Below are 21,776 nucleotides of genomic sequence, written 5' to 3'. Positions count from 1 at the left end.
TGTTTGTTCTTTGACTCCTGAAATATCTACTAATGATTACACAGAGATTTCTTTAGATGCCTGACTCAAAACAAGTCTCCTTCTCTTTGCTGGGTTCTGTGTGTGTTTGGGGGCACTCCTTTAACACTCAGTGAGGCAGTTTACAACTCCACCTTAGCCTTTACTTCTTGTTTTCTCAGAGTCTCAAAGTTAGGCAGAAGTGAAAGATTAAGATGTTCTCAAGGCTTTCCTGCATGCTCAGTTGCCCAGTCCTGTCTAACTCTTTACGACCACATGGACTGGGGCCTACCAGACTCCTCTGACCATGGTATTATCCTGGCAAGAATACTGGAGTGGATTTCCTCCAAAGGATCTTCCTGACCCAGAATCAAATCCTCACTTCCTGTGGCTCCTACATGGGCAGGCAGAATCTTTACCCCTGAGCCATCTGGGAAGCCAAGTATTTCCAAAGAACACAAATAACCCTGGGAACAGCCCTATGCCTGTTATGAACTTTCATATTCCTAGAACTACCTGGGAGCTTTTCCAAGTCCTCTAGGGATATCTCATTCCCAACTTTTCCTTTTAAGCTTTTTCATTAACCTATTGTTTGTCCAGCTGTTTTCCACCACTGCAGGCAGCACAGTTTTCAACAAGTGTCTCTGATTGTTTTCAACAAATGCCCTCAAGGAAAAGGCTATTCATACTAGGTGAGCTCTGATTCAGGTAAAATAGAGACACCTTGAAAGTAGGGTTTTCCAGGAAACCAGCAGACAGGTCAGATAATGCCAGTCCTCTGGGAACAGACTTGGAAGGAACTCTAATCCTGTCCTTCCCCTTCTGGTGGATGCCAGGCTACTGGTTTTTCAAGACTCTCCAAAGCTGATGAAAGAAAATGAAAATAAGGCAAGTTAAGACTCTATAAAGTTCACTGTTCTTAATTTTACCCAGATTATTTTCTTAAATAAACACTCCCTGGATGGCTACAAGGCTTTGGTTAATTTCCAGAGTTCTAAAACAAGTTGACTCAGACTATTTTTGCTAATGTTTTCATTGCTTTTATGGAGGAGAGAATTGTCAGAGGTCCTTCCTCCACCAAATCATTGTCATTACCCACAAACCTGTTTTGAGTGTACATGTGCTCAAAATACCCAGTGGCTTATTAAGGATAAGCCACTTATTAAGGATAATTACACTATGCTTGTACTCAGTGGCCACTTTTCCTCAGTTAAATTGTTTGTGGATTCCCTTGGTAGGGGTCAGTGAGGTCATACCTGTCAGCTGCTGCTGCTGCTGCTAAGTCACTTCAGTCGTGTCCGACTGTGTGTGACCCCATAGACAGAAGCCCACCAGACTCCCCCGTCCCTGGGATTCTCCAGGCAAGAACACTGGAGTGGGTTGCCATTTCCTTCTCCAATGTGTGAAAGTGAAGTCGCTCAGTCGTGTCTGACCCTTAGCGACCCCACGGACTGCAGCCTACCAGGCTCCTCCGTCCATGGGATTTTCTAGGCAAGAGTACTGGAGTGGCTTGCCATTGCCTTCTCCGTACCTGTCAGCAGAACGCCACATTTTAGTCTTGCATCTGCCACTGGTTGAGTATATGATCTTGGAGCAAATGAGCTGAGATTTCTAGAGCGCCTTCTTTGCCAAGTTCTTTGTGCTGGGTGTTTTATATACATTGTATCATGTCATTTTTGCAACAATCAAGAAAGAGATAATGTTCCCTTTTAACAGATGAAGAAACTACTAAAATGCAAAATGCTTAGCATTATGCCTGCTTCACATAGCAAATATTCCCTGCATCAACTATTGTGCTGTCACTTACATCTGTTATTATCAGAGGAGGAAGTGGAGTTGAGGGGGTTGCTCAAGGTCATTTGAATTCCAACGCCCGTTTGATTCCAAAGCCTATTCATATTCAACATCCCATTCCAGCTGCCCTGTACAAATTTGTTCCAGCTCTGGGTCTCATTTTCCTCACCCTGTCAAATGAAGGATTTGGACTGACAGTGGTTATTCAGTCAACAAACACTCAACTGTTTTGCTGAGATCACTACCAGGTTGACAATCTGGAGGTGTGTCATTCTGCCAAGTCTGTGGCTGGGAGTCATATTCGTAGCATTTTCGTGTTTGGCATGAAAAAGTAAACCTGCAGGTAGACTGGCAGCTGTGTAACCTAGTGTGTGTTTCTCCCCTTCTGGCTCCACCCCATCCCTCTGCAGAGGCAAGAGGGGACAAAGTCAAGTGGGTGTTCACCTGGCCGCTTATCTTCCTCCTGTGCATCACCATCCCCAACTGCAGCAAGCCCCGCTGGGAGAAGTTCTTCATGCTCACCTTCGTCGTCGCCACGCTGTGGATCGCTGTCTTCTCCTACCTGATGGTGTGGCTGGTGAGTGGTGGGAGTGGGTGTGGACCGTACGGACAGCCCCTGCCCGGCCCCTGCCAGAGGTGGGAGAGCTAGGATCCAGAGTGACCACACGCACTGCTGGATCACCTTCAGCAACTCCCCTACCTTAAAAGACCTTGGCTTATTTCTCAGCAGGAAAGGGTTTCAGCAGAGTCATTTGAAGCCATGCTGTGTATCGGGGACACTCAGATAGACACAGCATGGTCCACAGTGTCCATGGGAGGGAAGGTTACCTTCACATGGACAGCCTGGGACATGCCACCCTGGTGTGATGGGAAGAGGAATGTGGTAGGGATGGCAGACATTCTCCAGAAAGAACTCTGGAGGGCTAATCACTAGACCCCCTTCCTTTTCAGCATCCATAGAGGAATGTGGTGGAGACTGGAGTCGGAGGGAGACAAACACAAGGCAGCCCTTTCCATGGCCCCTGCCCAGGGATGTTCTTCTCCCCTTCCTATGTCCAGCCACAGATATAAACTTTAGGTAAACTGTTCTAGTCCTCACAGCAACCCAGTGGGGTAAGCAGTTTTATTGTGCCCATTTTACAGATGAGGAACCTGAGGCCTATAGATTGAGTCATTTGTCTGGTCAGTTAGGCAGTTAACAACTGTTGCACAACTAGTTACGCAATTACTGAATTCTAGAGTTCGGATTAGAACCTGGGTATTGACCCCCAGAGTCTAGGATCTCAACCACTCGCCTGAATGGCCTCTCAGTTTGCTCTTAGAATCTTCAGGCAGAGAGGCTTTGGCCTAGCCCCTCTGCCCCACATGACTGCTCCCTGGGCAAACCTTTCCCTGGCTAGGTGGGGCCAAACAGGAGCCCCCTTCTTCTCACTCTGTATATCATCTTGTGGGGTTCCGCCTCTTCCTTTCACCCCCCTGGGGAGCCTGTGAACAGCGAGAGAAGCGGGTACAGAACCTCTGCATTTCTATTGTGAATTTCACCTGCAAGCCACTCACACTTAAGTAGTATCCATGCAGTCATTTCCGTCTCCTCCTAACACCTGTTGCCACCTAACACACAGGGCAAAGGTGTGTGTTGGCCTCAGAGGCACAAGGGCAACATTCTCTTAACCCAAGAGGAACAGGTTGGTGGGAGAAGAAGAGTTGTGGGGTCATATGGGACTGGCTGTGAATCCTGGTTCTCCCCACTGGAGCCATGAAACCTGGACAGGTGACTCAGCTTCCATGAGCCACAGTTGTCCCCTCTGCAAAATGGACATGATTGCCACTGTCTGCAGGTTGTTGGGAGATGAAAGGGTTCTGTTCAGGCATCAGGTGTGAGCTAGCACCATAGCAAATTGATCATAACTGTAAATATCAACCATGTGCACCATGAGATGCAGCCGACACTGCTTCCAAGCTTGTTCAGATAGAGGTTTAAATCCCCATAGATGCCAAGGTGTGTGGGTGTTTTCTTATGTAGAAAAGAAGTTGAAAATAGCTACTAACAGATCCCCCCACACCCAAAAAGGATGACAGTCAAAGATGTTGCTGTTGTTCAGTCACTGAATTGTGTCCAACTCTTTCTGACCCATGGACTTTAGCACTCCAGACTTCCCTGTCCTTCACTATCTCCCAGAGTTTGCTCAAATTCATATCCATTGTGTTGGTGGTGCCATCCAACCATCTCATCCTCTGCCGCCCTCCTCTCCTTTTGCCTTCAGTCTTTCCCAGCATCAGGGTCTTTTCCAATGAGTCAGCTCTTGGCATCAAGTGGCCAAAGTATTGGAGCTTCAGCCTCAGCTCTTCCAATGAATATTCAGGGTTGATGTCCTTCAGGACTGATGGGTTTGATCTCCCTCCAGTCCAAGAGACTCTCAAGAGTCTTCTCCAACACCACAATTGGAAAGCATCAATTCTTTAGCATTCAGCCTGCTTTAGGGCCCAACTCTCACATCCGTACATGACTACTGAGTAGGGTTAAAGGCCAGCCCATGCTTACATTTGATAAAAGGATCCAGCAATTTCTTTTACTAAAGTGCATTCCACAAACAATATTGCAAGTGAAAAAAGTATTTCATGACATTTGAGTGGGTGTGAAAGTTAGGGAAGATCAAATTAATGAATGTGTGAAATTTTTTCTTCTTTTTAATTAATGAAAACAACAGTATTATGAAATCAGTTCTACTAATTAACTGTGAGGTAGGACATTGAATTGGAGAAGGAAACGGCAACCCACTCCAGTGTTCTTGCCTGGAGAATCCCAGGGATGGAGGAGCCCGGTGGGCTGCCGTCTATGGGGTCACACAGAGTCAGGACACGACTGAAGCGACTTAGCAGCAGCAGCAGCAGGACATTGAATAACATTTCCATCCCCCTCACCTTGTCTTACAAACCCCATTCCTGCTTCTTAAAAGAGAGTCTTGGCAGTGGCTTGGCCAGAGTCATAGGAACCACCTTGCTGCGCACTCTTACCTGTGATTTGGAACTTCAGCTTGCCTCAGTTTCGAGTAATTGAGTGGTTTCCACAGTAGAAAGTGGTAAAGACAACAGTGCCACGTTAGCCTGATTTCTGTGAAAGCAGCATGTGCCAGGGGCCAGGCGCTTACTTTCCTCATGGGGGCGCCAGGGAGCACTGAAGTCTCACCGGACCATCTTTCACCCCCACCATCCTTCACATCTCTCACCCCTAAGGCTTTTTGGGGAAAACGATTTTTGATTGTCAGTATCCAAAGGGAGGGATGCTCAAAAATAAGTCATCTGACTCATCACCTTTGCCCAACTGGGGAGACTGAGGACCAAGGAGGAGGTGTGACTCCAGCAAAGTCAGGGGGATCATCAGCCCAGCTCTGGACTTGGCTCTGCTTCCCTTTCTGAAACCTCAGCATCAGGAGTTCAGAGGATCCCAGGCTGGAGTCCCAAGGATAAGCCATACTCAGGTAGCATCTCTGGCCCTGAATGCTTGGATTGTGTTCAAGTGTTAGTCGCTCAGTCATGTCCAACTCTTTGTGACCCCATGGCCTATAGCCTGCCAGGCTCCTCTGCCCATGGAATTCTCCAAGCAAGAATACTGGAGTGAGTTGCCATTGTGTGCACACACACAGAACCTTCCTTCTGTCCTTCCACCCTCCAGCTTCTTAGCCAGGTAGTCCAGTGATATAAGGAAAGGAAAACAAAGGAAGCATCTTCATTATTGCCAGAATAACCCAAGCTCCTATACTTATGACATCTGGTATCACCCATTAAGAACATATCAGCCACAGCCAGGCTGTGCTTGTTGAGACCTCCCTTTTGGTCAGTGTGGATTAAGCACTGATGCATCAGCTGTGTAGCTTTGGTGTCTTCAGTCTTTCTCCTTGCACAGCCCAGAGCAGGCCAGTCAGCGCACGCACTGCCCAGTTCCTGGCGATGCTGAACTGAGCACTGTCTTTTGAGGGTCGAGCATCTCCAAACCCATCTGCAAGCTTTGTCCTAGGAGGGGTATCGTTTTAGTCCACAAGCTCTGGCTTCATTCCAGGGCTGAGCTCTGCCCTTAGAAAGCACACTTCATCTGGGCTAATCACACTCACATTTTCTGTGCCCCCATAGATTGCAAGATGAGTGACTGAAAGTGAAGGGAAACGTACATCTATGAGTGTCTTACACAACCCCCACACTGTCACCTCATCTTTTCTCTTAATCCTCATTTAAAAGCCCATTTCACAGCTGAGGGAACTGAGGCTCAGAGAAGTAAACTAGCTTACCCAAACATTTGCTGGGACTGGAGCCATCAGCTGAGATGTGAACAACCCTGAAAGGTCCTGCTGTTCACATTTTCTAGATGGGGAGGTGAGCCATCTAAGGGGTGTTTTGAGTGAGGTTGTCCAAGTGTTTCTAGGGCTTTCCATTCAGCTGCTGCTCACCATTTCCCGAGTGTCAGGCATTTATTAGAGGAGTTATGTGACCATGCTTCAAGATCCTTAAAAGCCTGTGTATCCTTCAATCCAGTGATTCTATTTCTTGGAACTTTTCCTAAGGATATAATAGTAAGATGAGAACCCAGAAATGTTCACACAAGACAACACGATGCTCCAGAGGGAAGGATATATATATATATACTTATGTATGTGTGTCTATATATGTAATATATAAAATACACACATACATTCACTCACAGCTGATCTGCATTGCTGAACAACAAAAACCAACGCAACTTTGTAAAGCAGTTATCATCCGATTAAAAAAGCATGATGGCAAGGTTGGAGTGCAGACTTTAGAGTCAGAAAGACTTGGCCTGGAATCCCTGCTCTGCTGCTCACCGACTTGGTGCCCACCTGCGTTGTAACTTCTCCCCCTCTGACCCTCATTTCCTGGGGTGTAATAACAGTGCCTCCCTCACCAGAGGGTGGTGAGTAGAGCAGATGAGACTGTGAAAGGAAAACACTCGGAAAGGACCTGGCACATAGTAGGCGCTCAGTAAATGTTACGTGTTACCACACGGTGATATTTTAAGAACTAAAACAAGCTATTTCCTATCCACCAGTGATGGATGGACAGGAACTTGACAGCTATGCAGTGGGATCCACGCACCAGTGTAAAATAAGATTGTAGATGAATATTTATGATGGCAAGATACTCACATTGTATCATTGTGTGAAACATATAGTCACAAAATATGTGTTGATAGTATAATCTGATTTCATTTTTTTCTAATACATACACCAAAAAGAAGGTCAAGGATATATTCTAAAGCCCAGGGATCAAACCCAGGTCTCCCACATTGTAGGCGGATTCTTTACCAGCTGAGCCACAAGGGAAGCCCAAGAATACTGGGGTGGGTAGCCTATCCTTTCTCCAGCGGATCTTCCCGACCCAGGAATTGAACTGGGGTCTCCTGCATTGCGGGAGGATTCTTTACCAACTGAGCTGTCAGGGAAGCCCATATTCTAAAACAGGGCTTTTCAAATGTGGTTCCCAGCCAGCACCTCAGGGTCTCAACCAACTAGGAACTTGTTAGGAATGCAGATTCCTGGGCTTTACCCCAGATCTCCTAAATCAAAAACTCTGGGGGTGGGGCCTGGCGGGTCTTATTTTAACAGCTCATTAAAGGATTTCCTACATTTTCAAATCTAAGACTCACTGGCTTATAAAAAGTGTTAATAATGGTTGTCTGAGGGTCTTGAGAAATGGTAGGTGATTTTTACTAATATTTTCATTTGACTTTTTTTCTTAACTTTTTAAAAACAGTAAACCCAGATTACTCATGTAATCTGGAAAAAAAAAAATACTCAAAAGACAGTCTTAAAGAAACCATATTCCAGATTTTTCTGTTGGATACAGGAGTACGATGTTTAAGTTAAAAACTCTGAGTTGTAAGGGTTTTCAGGGGTGCTCCTCTGTGAGTTGATGTTTCCCCCCTCTTCTGCAGGTGACTATTATTGGATACACCCTTGGGATCCCCGATGTCATCATGGGCATCACTTTCCTTGCAGCAGGCACAAGTGTTCCCGACTGCATGGCCAGCTTGATTGTGGCGAGACAAGGTACGGATGGCCTCGGGCCCCCAGCCATCAGCACCACCAAGTGGGCCCTTCCCCCTGCCTGAGTTACAGTTCATAGCTCTCAGGACTGGCAGTCATTAAGTCCTGCCGTGGAGGAAACAGTGATGACTGGAAAGCATCATGTAGATTCCATCCATGGAGAGAATTACAACCAAGATCGCCTCCTCTAGACCTCTAAAAGCACCTGTGTGGAGGTGAATAAAAATGGACTTGTTCTGGGAGTTCCCTGGTGCCCTAGTGGTTAAAATTCCAGGCTTTCACTGCAGGAACTGAGATCCCACTAGCTGTGTTGCCAAAAAAAAAAAAAATGAACTTGTTCTGACATCACCAATGTGAGATTGAACAGAGTGGGAGCCTAGAATTTTTATAGCAAATGCACTAATGTTCTGGTCCCAGGCAGGCCAAGTGGGGATATCCTATGTCTCCAACTATTTTCTGATTCCTCTTCCAAATTCCAGAACTTATGTAATGTTGTGGTTTGCTTGGTGGATTTTCTTTGGAGCTAAGTGCTTTGGGGGTGAGCAGGCTAAGGGACACTGGTATACTCCTCGATGGCAGAACAGAAGGGTTATGAAAAGCCAGCCTTCCTCTGCTGTCCTTTGCTGACAGAGAGATAGCATCCGCGCCTGGACTTCCACCGACCCTCCTTTGTAGACAGTAGTGTCAAAGTATGGGAGGCAGGAAGGGCAACTAGTGGAGTGAAATCTCAGGAGACAGGAGAGGAGAGAAGTGTCCAAACAGAAAGTGGGTTCAGAAAGGAGGAAAATATTTTGTTTCTTCAAGATGAAAGAAAGGTTGCTAAGTTGGCTGATTGGTCCTGAGAAAAGATGAACTGAGGGGAAGGGAAGGGTGGGAGTATGTTTGGCAGGAGACTGGAGTCTCGTGGAGAATGGGGACAGCTGAAGACAGCAGCAGAGAGGGGAGGAATTGAACTGAGTGACCTTCGAGGTGAGTGTATTCATTTCCCAGGGCTGTCATAACCAAAGTACCCCAACTGGGTGACTTAAAACAACAGAAATGGATTCTCCAGTCCTGGAGGCTGCAAGTCCAAGGTCAAGGTGTTGGCAGGACTGTACTTATCTGGAGGCTCTGGGAAGAAATCCTTCCTTGTTCTCTGCCAGCTTCAGGGGGTGCCAGGAATCCTTGGCTTGTGGTTACCTCCCTCCAGTGCCTGTGTCTTCACATGGTGTTCGTCCCTCTGTGTGTGTCTGTGCCCAAAGATACACCAGTCATTGAATTAGGGCCCACCTTAATTCAGTATGATCTCGTTTTAATTGGATCACATCTGCAAAGATTCTATTGGCCAATTAGGTTATAATCACAGCTTTTGGGTGGACATGAGTGGGGGCTGCTATTCAACCCGGTACAGGGAGGAAAAGGAAAGCCAGTAAGCCCTGAGAGCCTGGCTGACGTTCGGGATTGTGAGTTTGGGTGGGGTTCCAGCATGAATTTGGAGTTGTACCAGCTCCCACGACACACAGATGAGTTCATCCAGAGCTGGGGGTGGTTGGGTGGACACAGTGGAAGGTCAAGGGGCCAAGAGAATCTGCCGTTTAAACAACTGGCCTTGGAGTCTAGGCTAGTGGGTCAGGAAAGGGGTCATAATACGAGAAGATTAAGAACTTGGAAGGGAGGGTCCCAGTGTAGTCCAAAGGGGCTCTGTAGGAACAAGAACAGGTGGGGATGTCATCTCAGAGTGGCTCCAGTGAAATGTAGAAAGACAGAAACGGAGGAAGGCTGACGTGGGGGTGGGAGTGTATAGCTGTCCTCAGGGTGATGCTGGTGTGAGTGACAGGATCCAGCAGACAACATTAAACATCGATTCGTTATGGCGGAGGATGCAGAAACCTCTGCCCAGAGCCCCCTGCACGGGGCAGGAGCCGTGCAGTGAGCTCTAACATGCAGAGACTGCATCCTGGGCTCCCTAAAGTCTCGCAGCCCACAGCGTGGTCCAGGCTGGCAGCATCAGCTTGAGAGAAATGCAGAGTCTCAGGCCCCATCCCAGCCCCACTGAACCAGTCTGCTTTTTTCAGCAAGACCCCAGTGAGTTGTTTGCTCCTTTTTGTTCATTAAAAAATATTTCATTGGACTGTAGTCACTTTACAATGTTGTATTCGTTTCTGCTAAATAACAAAATGGATCAACTGTATGTATACGTATGTCCCCTCCCTCTTGGACCTCCCTCCCACCCTATCCCACCCGTCTAGGTCATTACAGAGCACCGAGCTGAGCTCCCTGTGCTTTATAGCAGGTTCCCACTAGCTATCTATTTTACACATGGTAGTGGATATGTGGGCGTCCCAGGTGGCTCAGTGGTAAAGCATCCACCTGCCAATGCAGAAGATGTAAGAGACATGGGTTTGATCCCTGGGTCGGGATGATCCCCTGGAGAAGGAAATGGCAACCCACTCCAGTATCCTTGCCTGGGAAATCCCATAGACAGAAGAATCTGATGGGCTACAGTCCCCGAGGTTGCAGAGTCAGACATGACTGAGCAACTGAGCATGCACACAGTATACTTGTGTCAATCCTAATCCTAAATACACATCTCTCCAAAGAAGACATACAGAGAGCCAAGAGGCTCATGAAAAGATGCTCAACATCACTAATTATTAGAGAAATGCAAATCAAAACTGCAATGAGGTATCAACTCACACTGGTCAGAATGGCCATCTTCAAAAAAATCAAACAACACCTGCCGGAGAGGGTGTGGAGAAAAGGGAACCCCTCTTGGACTGTGGTTGGAGGGAATGGAAATTTGCGTCGTGTGCTCTCAAAGTCTGAGAAGTGCTGCTGTAAGATTCCTTAGGGAGCTGCACACACACAGAGCCCAGCAGTCCAACCTGAGGACACACTTGCTCTTCTTGCCCAGAACCGGGCACCTTGGTTCCTCCTGACCCATCCAGCTAGTGCCTGCCTCCTTACCAGGGATGGCTAGCTGGCCCCAAACAAGAGCTGTACGTTTCTGTTTCACAAGATCCTGGGAGACTGGAAGGCAGGTTTCCCAGAGATACTGCCCCCAGTAGGACTAAGCTGCCAGGATTTTGAAGGCACTCAGATAGGTGCTCAGGCAGACAGGGAGGGAGCTGTGAGGCCCTCGGGGAGACACTGTGCTCTGGAGGTCAGCGGATGACAGCAGCGGGGTGGGAGGAGGTAGCCTAGCTAATACCTGGGGGCAGGTGGTCAAACAGAGGTGAGGTCCAGTTGCTGGTCTGAGTCTGTGCAAGCTGCTCAGTGACCAAGGTAACTTTATGTTTATAGGTATGTGCATTTCAGGCTTGTTCTTTCCACATATGTTTGTGGCCAGATTATGACAGTCATGTTAAACTTGGGCTAGGGAGTCAGGTTAGAACAGATTTCAGCCAGCATTAAAAATTTGTTTTCTAACTTTTGATACCTCTCAAGTTATTAAGTTCCTAAGATTGTTTGGCTGGTAGGAGACTGGACAGTGGGGCAGGAGGGGGAAGGTAATGACATGGCCCCTCGCCTCTAAGATGCTTTTAGTCTGGTTGGGGGCGAAGAGTCCTCTCTTGGGAGACCAACCGGGCCTAAGACCTGCTGCTCTGTCATCCGGGTCAAGTTCATGGTGCCATTGCCTGGGTCACATGTATGCATCGAGGACAAGTCCCCCTCACTCCCAGAGAAGGTGGGCATCTCAAATAAGTAGAGGCACATAGTGGGTCATCCCAGAACACAGGCTGGCACCCCTGGCAGGAGAAATAATAAAGGGGTCTGGGTTAGTTTCCTAGGGCAGCCATAATTACCGCAAACTGGGAGATAGGAAAGCAGAAACTGACTGTCCCACAGTCCTGGAGGCTAGAGATCAAGGTGTTGGAAAAATCTGGTTCTTTCTGTCTGCTCCAGGCCTCTCTCCTTGGCTTGTAGGTGGCAGTCTTCATGTTTGGATGGAGTTCTCCTGTGTGCAGGCCTGTGCACAAATTTCCCCTTTTAATGAAAACACCAATCATACTGAATTAGGATTTATCCTCATGTTAACCTGATTGCCCCTGTCTGATTCTTTGTGACCCCATGGACTGTAGCCTTCCAGTCTCCTCTGTTCGTAGAATTCTCCAGGCAAGAATACTAGAGTGGGTAGCCATTCCTTCTCCAAGGGATCTTCCCAACCCAGGAATCGAACCCGGGTATCCTACATTACAGGCGGATTCTTTACCATCTGAGCCACCAGGGAAGCCCTGTAGAGACCCTGTCTCTGAATAAAATCACATTCTGAGGTATTGGGGGTTAGGAATAACCTGTCGGTTGTCCCCCGCAGGCCTTGGTGACATGGCGGTCTCTAACACCATAGGGAGCAACGTGTTCGACATCCTCGTGGGACTCGGCATACCGTGGGGGCTGCAGACCATGGTTGTTAATTATGGGTCCACGGTGAGTTTGCCTCACTTCCTTAGTGAGATGACACCGGACACTTGTGCATTGCAGGGAGTGAGGGTGGTGTTGGCCTTGCAGCTAAGAGCTTCAGGGGAGGCACTGCCCCTGTCTCCTATGCAGGCTAGCAGCCGCTTTGTGCAAAGGCGTCCAGAGCAGCCTGGGGGTGCCTGCAAGGGGCAGCCCATGTTTGCCTGGAGCTCACAGGTGCTTCAGCTGTGAACTCCCACCTGTGGCTTCCAGAGGAGGGACAGGATAAGCCCAAGTGCAGTGGACTCCCAGAACAGAGGGGCCCTGAGCAGCCCAGAGGCTCAGGGCGTGTATCTTTGCTTCTCCAGGTGAAGATCAACAGTCGGGGTCTGGTCTACTCTGTGGCCTTGCTGCTGGGCTCCGTCGCTCTCACCGTGAGTTTTTCCAATTCCAGAATGGCAGTTTGACACACGCATGGTTTCCTCGGATTCTGCACAGTCCCTGAATTCTTCCCCTTGGCCGTGAGGGATAAAGCTGGAAAACCGTATGAATTCAGATACCCCCAGACACAGTTTGTGCCAAGAATGCTGGCATCCACCACTACACTTTTCCCTGAGCCGCTGAGAAGTCCCCCGAAGGAGGGACTTACATTTCCTCTCTTCTTCCTGCCTGGTCTGTCTCCCCTCAGTGATGCAGGAGGAGACACGTTCCCCCTACCCCCAGCCCATCTGAGCTGCCACGAGGGCGTGATGGTCAGGCCTCGGGGCTGACACCTGGTGACATGGAGGTCTCCTTATTTTACAAGCCCCAAACTGTGGTAAACAATGCCTCAGCTTACTTTATTCCATCCTTACAAGCACCTGATGATTTTCTACTTTGCAGAAGAAATCAAGGCTCGGGAATTAAGTAACTTGTCCCAGGTCACAGGGGTAGGAAATGGCTATTTCCCATAATTGTTGTTTCCCATAACTTTCCCGTTAGTGCTGTTGCTTAGAAAGGAATCCCTTATTCGTGGACCCCACATTTCTAAAACCTTTTAATGAGGACTCAGATCCACTCCCTTCGTGAAGTCTACAGGGATAGGAAAAGCTGGGATTTGAACCCCTGTTGGTCTGTCTGTAAGGACCCACAGCATTGGAGGTAACTATGATTCAACTCTTGGGGAGCCTTGATTCATGGATAAGAAAGAAGGTAGTTTCAGGATGGAGGGGACACGTGTACACCCATGGCTGATTCATGTCGGTGTATGGAAAAAACCACCACAGTATTGTAATTAGCCTCCAATCAAAATAAATTAATTTTAAAAAAGAAAGGTAGTAAAAGGAGGTAGGCAAGTATGAAATGAATGTAGAAAGAGGAAGCATTCTAACCGTGTCACACACACACACACCACACACACACACACCCACACACACACCCACACACACACCACACCCACACACACACACCACACCCACACACACACACCACACCCACACACACACACACACCCCCACACACACACACAGTCCAAGCTGAAGCTGTCCAGACAGTGGGCCAAAGGAGCCTTGAAGGTTTTGCTGAAGAAGGTTGAGCATGCCAAGTTCTAAAGCAAAGGAAGGAGCCAGTGGCAGACCCTGGTTGTCACTAAAGAAGGCTTGGGAGGCCTGTGCATCCCCAGAAAGGGGTGTGCCTGCCCAGGGGAGGGCCGATCCCCTGAGGACAGCTGCTTTGAATGCCTGGAGTCAGCATCCTTTCATCAAAGGAGTCTAAAGCCTACAGGGCTCATTCTGATCAAACCAGCGACACACCCGGCAGCACACCTCTGGTCTTGTCCACAGTTTGGAGGAAGTTCTGGGGTTCACCGTTCATGTGTAATTCTCCAGTAAAAGTGCCTTTTGTATGTCTCTGCTCCCTGAGCCCAACACTCGCTCTGTCTCCTTCTAGGTCCTTGGCATCCATCTGAACAAGTGGAAGCTGGACCGGAAGCTGGGGGTGTACGTGCTGGTCCTCTATGCCATCTTCTTGTGCTTCTCCATAATGATAGAGTTCAACGTCTTTACCTTTGTCAACCTGCCAATGTGCCGAGAAGACGATTAAAACAGAGCCACTGCCCCCCGCCTGGGAGCTGTTCTGGACACTCTGGCGCTGGCGTCCTTTTTCCCTTCCCCTCCCCACCACGGATCTCTCCTGCATCGGCCGCCACCGTCCGTTCTTTCATCCATTGGAAGAAAGCGCCATCATGGTCTGTGTCTGGTCACGGGCCGGGCTGCCGGGCGTCATCCTCCTCCTCGGAGTTCTGCCCCCACACAAAGGCAAGATTCAGGGGCCGCTGTTGGAGCAGCTTCGCAGACCTCTGAGCCCCCGGCCATAGGGACGTGGCATGTATCTCCTCTCCGACGCCTGGATCAGAAGGACCTCTGTATGTGGGTTGTCTTTCTGTCATACGGCAGCTTCGGAAATGAGGCGGTCGGTGAACACAAGGTCTCCTGGGACAAGGGCAAAATAGGAGCGTTGTTCTCAAGGGGCCCCTCTGGACTAGAGGGTGTGGGTTCCTTGGGCAGCGTGTGCTCCTTAGAGCTTCTGAATCCTGCTGGAAGCACTCAAGGTTTGAAGAGAGTGAGGCTCAACCTGTTGGGAGTTTGGGGCCATGTCAACAAACACTCCACCCCTTTTCCTGGACAAATTTGGAAGAATAGAAACAGTTGTTCACAGCAAAAGAGAGAAAACAAGTGCATACTCTTCTCATTTTCACTGATACATTCAGAGGATGAGCAATGACACAGTCAAAATAAAATGTCAGCTATAGATCATCATACTTGAAAAATACCATCGCATACAAAGGACCTTGATGGGGACCAGAAAGGTAATACTTATGGGAAACAAATCCTATGTGCATCATGTTGCGTTGACACTAAGATGTTTGGTTTGGAACATAGAGAAAGTAGAAGACTAACATCTAAATGGGTGCTAACTCAGAGACACAGTGGAGATAGTGCTTTACAGCCATTCATTCCAGACCTGTGGCATGGGACGCGCTGTCAGTTTGGGTTTGTCATTTCTTTGTTAATGCCCTGCCCTCAAAATCACCCTGTTCAGAGACCCAATTGTTTATATGCCCAACAAATTTCATAGCCTGCTGAACTGGAATGCGTGTGCCAGAAGTAATGGTTAAGGACAAGAAGAGAGATTTCCTGCAAAACCACCAATTGCTCTCTGGTGAGCTAGAGCCAAGTATGGAAACTGTAACTTGGAAATTTTTAGAGCTAAGGTTCTTGAATCTTATAGTTTGCTATGCATGAAAGGCCAAAGATGGGAGGTTAATTGAAAAATAGATAGAAACATTAAACAATTTTGACTGCTTCATAGCTCTCAAATATATATTAAAAAGATTTATGAACACAAACCATTTGTGGTTTCTGAAAAGAAAGCACAATTCATTTTATAGAGAGGTGTTCTTTTTTATTTTTCTAATGTTTCTATTGCAAAGAGTCTATCAGATCTGATGCACTTTTAATACTGGGCTATTTTGCACAGAAGACTGTATGGGGAACGCCCCCATGATGGTATGAGGAAAGGAGGGTTTTAGTGATTCACTGACAATTAATCATGGGTGATAAGTCTAAATCCCATAGCTGATTCTTTCCCGAGACACAATGGTTGTAACCCGCAGTGGAATCTGTAGCTGTGCTCTCTGTGGGCTCCTGAATTTCAGGAGGGCATGTTTAAGCTTTCAATTTCCTTAGCACGAGCCTCAGACGTGACAGCCCCATCGCCAGGCTGATATTCTGGATCCTCATCAGTGTTAGTAGCTACACTAAGTCAAGACTTCTCCTTTTGTTTCTCTGCTTAGACACTCAGTGGTCTTCCAGTTGAGGATAAGGGTCACTTTCCTGAGAAATGAGCTAAATGGGCGGCCAGGGGGCTCCCAGGTTCATCAGCATAAACGTTTAGATTCTGAGGGTTTCAGAGTTGTCGGAACCACTCTGTGCCCACAGAGAATAGCCACCTGGCTCCTCTAACAGCCTCACTCAGAGTGCATCTGTCTCCATTTTTGAATCTCAAAACTGCCCTGTGATGTAAGTAGGGATTATTTTCCCCATTTAACAGGAAGTTCAGTCTTGCAGAGGTCAGGTGACTCTAGGTCAATGGCTAGTAAGTTGCAAACAGGAGTTGAGTCCCAGACTGCCACCCGGCTCCGCCAGTCCAGTGTGTGGTCATCCTTGGTCGTGCAGGTGTGGATGTGTCCTTGTCCTTGGGGTTGGCCCTTATTGTTTGAGTCAAAACCTCATCACATTTCTAACTGACATCTGGATGCTCTATCTCCCATCCTAATATTGATCCCAATGCTATGTACCTATTATTTTCTGATAAAGATCAAAAAATATTTTTAGCTAGGCCGCATGGGCCCTGATGAGAGCCCTGCTGGTGTTCCGTCTTTGAATCCTTGTGTAGCTTTCAGAGAACGCACCCTCATCACCCGCCTCTTCCTCAGCAGAACCCATCTAAGATGATAAATATGCTGCAGTTCCAATTTGAGACAAAAACTAATGTTTCTAGTATGTAGACCAGCCCTCCTGGTTAATCCTCTTATGACTTCAATGTGCCAATGTAACTTCCTTAAAAGATCTATGCATTTACTGTAGCTAGGAAACTATATATACTCTGTAGGTGAAGAAGTCTCTTTCATAACTAAATATTTTTTCCATTTCAAGTTTAAAGAATTGCTTGATTAATTAGGCCTTCATTTGAAAAATAATGCTTTCGTCATTGTGCCGGGTTACTTCCTTTCTTTTATTCCTGAAGCTAATTAGCACAGAGTAATTACTCTGCTATGAAAATAGGCAATCTGAAAAATAAACTTGACTCTTTGAATTGGGGGCAGAAAAATGAACTCATTGTACTCAGATAGAAAATGTCTATAGAAGCAGGAGCAGGAGGCTCCTGGCATCTCTGGTTTGGATTTTCCTTTGCCAGCCGAGCATAGTCAAGGGGAAGGTATGCAGTGTCCTGAGAGCCTGTCCCTAGAGGAAGGCTCTAGGTCAGCTGCAGTGAGAGACTGATGTGAAAGGAAGATCAGAATGGTCTCATTCCCATCCTTCCTGTAACCCATGGTCTCCCGACCTCTGTGTTCACCTTCCGTAAGCACCTACCTTGTGAGTTTTCTTCTGTTCATTACCTGTTCCTCCTCCCCTCACCCCACCTATTAGGACTCGTTCTTGCTTCTCCAGATGGCGCCTAGTGGTATAGAACCAGCCTGCCAGTGCAGAAGACACGAGACCCCAGTTCAATCCCTGGGTTGGGAAGCTCCCCTGGAGAAGGAAATGGCAACCCACTCCAGTATTCTTGCCTGGAGAATCCCATGGACGCAGAGGAGCCTGGTGGACTACAGTCCATGGGCTTGCAAAGAGTCGGACACAACAGCGATAGGGCACATTGCTTCTCTTTGTCAATCTTTTGCTTTTACACACCCAAGCAGCTGGAAAGAATAACCCTTCAGGAGCCAGATGGGCATGCCCATCCCTCCAGGGGTTGGGGGGGTCAACTGCCTACAGACCCCAACCAAAGATCCCCTCCTGGGCTTCCCAGGGTCTAGGTTCTAAGGGAAGAAACTACGCCCGCTTTCCTTTTTAAAATTCTTTCTAAAGATTTTTTTGATATGGATGATTTTTAAAGTCTTTATTTAATTTGTTACAATGTGGCTTCTGTTTTATGTTTTGGATTTTTGACCAGGAGGTATGTGGGATCTCAACTCCCTGACCAGGGATTGAGCCTGCACCCCCTGCACTGGAAGGGGAAGTCCTAACCACTGGGCCGCCAGGGAAGCCCCCCTCTTCCTGTTTGGGGATGATTTGCATGCCTTGCAGGATCAATGGGCGCTCAGCCCTCAGGAAACACTGGGCTCCACACACAGGCTGGGAATCCAGAAAGAGTGTGGGCCTCCTGGCCTGATGCCCTCCTTTCCCCCTGGCATCTCCCCTCCCTGAGCTCCAGGGCCCCTCCCTGTCCTTAAGGTGGGGGTGGACAGACAAGATGGACTGGGAGAGGGTCCATTCATCCCCTCCTTCCGCAGATGTGCAATGCGCTAGCGGAGTCAAGGTCTGTAACAGGACAGAGAAGCAGAGACTTCGGCTCAGGCTGGCACTGCCCAGTGAGCTCGTGGCCCCCACATCCGCCCTGACACTGAGTGGGTCCTTAGGGATTGGGTTTGGCCTGTCTCTCAGCCTCACCTCTCCCTCCCTGGTGGGAAAAGATGGTTGTGCAGCATATATGACAGGCGCTCAGCAAATGCTTGCTGCTTGAATAACAAAGAGCTTGCTGGTCAGGGTGAAAATCTTTGGGAGATTTTCCCCTGCTACTGTGTTTTAAGGGCTTCCCCTGTGGCTCAGCTGATAAAGAATCTGCCTGCAATGCGGGAGACCTGGATTCAATCCCTGGGTTGGGAAGATCGCCTGGAGAAGGGAAAGGCTACCCACTCCAGTATTCTGGCCTGGACAATTCCATGGACGCTATAGTCCATGGGGTCGCAAAGAGCCGGACACAACTGAGCAACTTTCAACTCACTTTCACTGTGTTTTATATGGGCTTCTCAGGTGGCGCTAGTGCTAAAGAACCTGCCTGCCAAATGCAGGAGACATAAGAGACATGGGTTCGATCCCTGGGTTAGGAAGATCCCCTGGAGCAGGGCATGGCAACCCACTCCAGTATTCTTACCTGGAGAATCCCATGGTGGGCTGCAGTCCATATTTCCGGGTCCTTCTAATACCCTCTGAACATCATTTCTGTGTGAGTCTTCCTCCCCTTGGGGCAGTTACCAGATGCATTCAGGATCCCTGAGATGGGTCACGTCTCAGCAGCTTCGTCACCACGTGGTGCTCATTCCAGACATTTTTGAAAATGCTCTCTGGGCAGCTCTTGAGCGGCCAGAAGAGCATCATCCCCCATTTATTCCTGGACCCAATGTGCTACCCCTCGCCCCTGCCCTCTGTGTGGATTCACCCGAAGCATCTGGGCACCCCTCCAGCTATGAGCCCTTTCTCTCTGCAGCTGGTCTCATGAGCCCCTCAAGTGCAAAGATGCTCTCAGGACCTTCTGGAGACATATAGAAGGGGTCTATCCTGCACTGTGTCAGTCATGTGGGTGGAAGAGCAAGAGCACCTTGGCACAGGCCCATCCTCCAAGGCCAAGGACATGGGTGGGAGGCAGATTTTGTGACCTGGTTCTTGTGGAGTCCCTTTGCCTTGCTACAGAGAACTGTTCTCCCAAGGGCACAGTCCATTTAGGTTGTTGCATTTGCTTCTTAATAGGGAAAACCAAATTGAGACACTAGTTTAGTATGCGCTTAATTCCAGACCTCATAGCTGATGGGTCAGTATCCAAAGTCACATGCTGCCCAACCTCAAGGAAATGGTACCTGCATGAAATCCGGAGAAGAGGTGTTTTCTCCCATCTCGCCACCCAGGAGGAGCTGTTTCTTCCATCACAACAGGGAAGCCAGCTATGTTGTATTAGAGCTTTGTTTATTTTGTGGGGGGTTTTAAAAATTCTAACTTTTCGCTTGACCAGTGGTTCCCAGGTTCCTTTGGTCTCTGCTGAATCCTCACGCATTGCAGGGGGACGTGCTTGGTGTCATCTTTCACCTGCAGAAGCTTCCAGGCTTTCCATCACCTCTTGTGGTGTTGGCATCCAGCTGTCAAAGTGGTGTGTCCACCACACACTTCATAACAGGGGCTGAGAACTTACCGTCTTCTAGTCTGGGAAAGCATCTGCTGCCCGGACACCCTGACACAGACCCAGGGTCATGGGAGGGGGCTCTGACAGTTAGAAACGCTCCCTGAACCCATGTGAAAGTCAAGCCCTTGCTGGTGTGGCATTTCCACCGTTAGATTTATAGGTCTGGGATGTGCTGTTGCTTTATTCAAAGCCCTGTGACACATGCAGGCCTATCCATACCTATTCCCTCCATTGCCAGAATTCAAACAGTTGCTTTTTATGCAACACATTGGTTGGGACTTATCCACAGTAGTAGCCAATAAAGCCCTTAATCCTGGAGAAAGTGTGTACCCTCCCCATCCCACCACTGAAAAATGTAGTTTTTTAACTATTGAAAGTAGGCTCAGCTTTTGGTCTCTGGGTGCATGGCTTGGTCTGGTCAGCCTTTGTGCATAAAGCAGGGTCCCAGACAACAGAGCCCCACACCCCTACTCCAAAAAGTCCCAGATACCTGGGAGTATCCCGACGAACATGAAGTCCCCTTTCAACAGGAGCGAGGCCTTTCTTCCCACTGAAAATGGCTGGGATGTGAGCCAGACAGCTCTGTTTTTCCAAACCAGATGTTCTGGTGGGTTTTTCGTCTGGCCACTGGGGCATCCCTGCTCTCACCTCCAGAGGTGCCCTTCTGAACCCATGGGACACTTCCTGGCACTTTCTCCACCTGCCTGGACCAAGGATATCTGGAGGCCCAGGGAGAGAACTGTGGCTAATCCTCTGTGGCCAGGTCTAAGGGAGCCTCCTCGGGGAGCTGCTAGTCTGGGAGGCTGGGTGTCCAGTTCGGAGCACACGCTCCCTGGTAGGATGCCTGCCCTCTGTGGGTGTCTCCTATCCAGCTGCTGCCAGCCCAGAGCAGTTGCTGGGTGTCTGAATACAAAGAGAGCCTTGATTACCTAGAGAGGAAACAGGGCTGTCAGCCAGATGGGACCGGGCTCATGGACAGATGCAGGAGCTGCCAAAGAACAGGCAGGGGAGGCCTGACCCAGCCCAGGGCCCCACAGGGCCATGGGATATTCCTGGGGCTCAGGTGTTACCTAACAAATAGCAGGTATAACCAGAGCTCTCATGCCCAGAAGGAATCCCCCTTAGAAACAACCAAAACCCAAAACTTCTGAGGTTGTTACACGTCACCTGAGTAAGACATTTCTGGCATGCTGCCATCTTTGTTCATCATCTCTAACAGGCAAAGCAGGAGCCATGAGCTGAAAAGTTGTAAATAATAAATATATTTATCCCACTATTTATTTTTTCAATAACTGTGACCTCCTGCACTGTGAATGCTCTGTGATATGAGATTCTTAGTTTAATAAAACTGTCATTAAATTTGAATGAATTGCTACTATTGATTACTAAACACTGGCATGAGTTTATTCTTATTGTGAAGACAAATCTAGAGTAAATATGAACTAAACCTTTATAAGAAATCTAGCAGTCAGTATTGTAATGCAATCTATGAAAATCTGTATGCTGTCAATAAAGTAAATGAACACAAATTGTCTTTCCCTACAGAGAGCTTCCAGTTGTGTTTTAATAGACACAGACATATTTGTATTTTTGGAAAGAATTCTTTACACTGGAATAAAAGCCATTTATGGAAACCATTTCTATTTGCATATTAAGAAAAATAAACTTTGAAAAGGATGTGGGTTGGTGCTTTTTAATTATGAATGATAATAAAACAAAGCAGGAAACTCATAACTTACCTTGAAAAATGAAAGTGTTAGTCGCTCAGTCATGTAAAACTCTTCACAACCCCATGACTGTAGCCCACCAGGCTCCCCTGTCCATGGAATTGGCCAG

At 48.0% G+C, this 21,776-nt stretch overlaps 1 protein-coding gene across 1 annotated transcript in view; it reads left to right on the top strand.

Moving 5' to 3' along the window:
• SLC24A4 (solute carrier family 24 member 4) overlaps positions 1–17,820 on the top strand; it is a 68,640-nt gene extending 50,820 nt beyond the window's left edge. Inside the window, exons 12-16 of the mRNA XM_088829704.1 lie at positions 2,202–2,368; positions 7,739–7,853; positions 12,145–12,257; positions 12,596–12,661; positions 14,154–17,820. Coding sequence (XP_088685830.1) covers positions 2,202–2,368; positions 7,739–7,853; positions 12,145–12,257; positions 12,596–12,661; positions 14,154–14,306 — 614 coding nt within the window. The 3' untranslated portion in view covers positions 14,307–17,820. The remainder of the gene's footprint in view (positions 1–2,201; positions 2,369–7,738; positions 7,854–12,144; positions 12,258–12,595; positions 12,662–14,153) is intronic.
• The last annotated feature ends 3,956 nt before the right edge of the window (positions 17,821–21,776 follow it).

This window comes from Moschus berezovskii, chromosome 21, assembly GCF_049115385.1.
Source record: "Moschus berezovskii isolate FMDL1 chromosome 21, NW_MosBer_1.0, whole genome shotgun sequence".
NCBI classification, from domain to species: domain Eukaryota; kingdom Metazoa; phylum Chordata; class Mammalia; order Artiodactyla; family Moschidae; genus Moschus; species Moschus berezovskii.
Note: the sequence above shows the minus strand (reverse complement) of the source record. Positions and strands in the feature narration are given on the sequence as shown.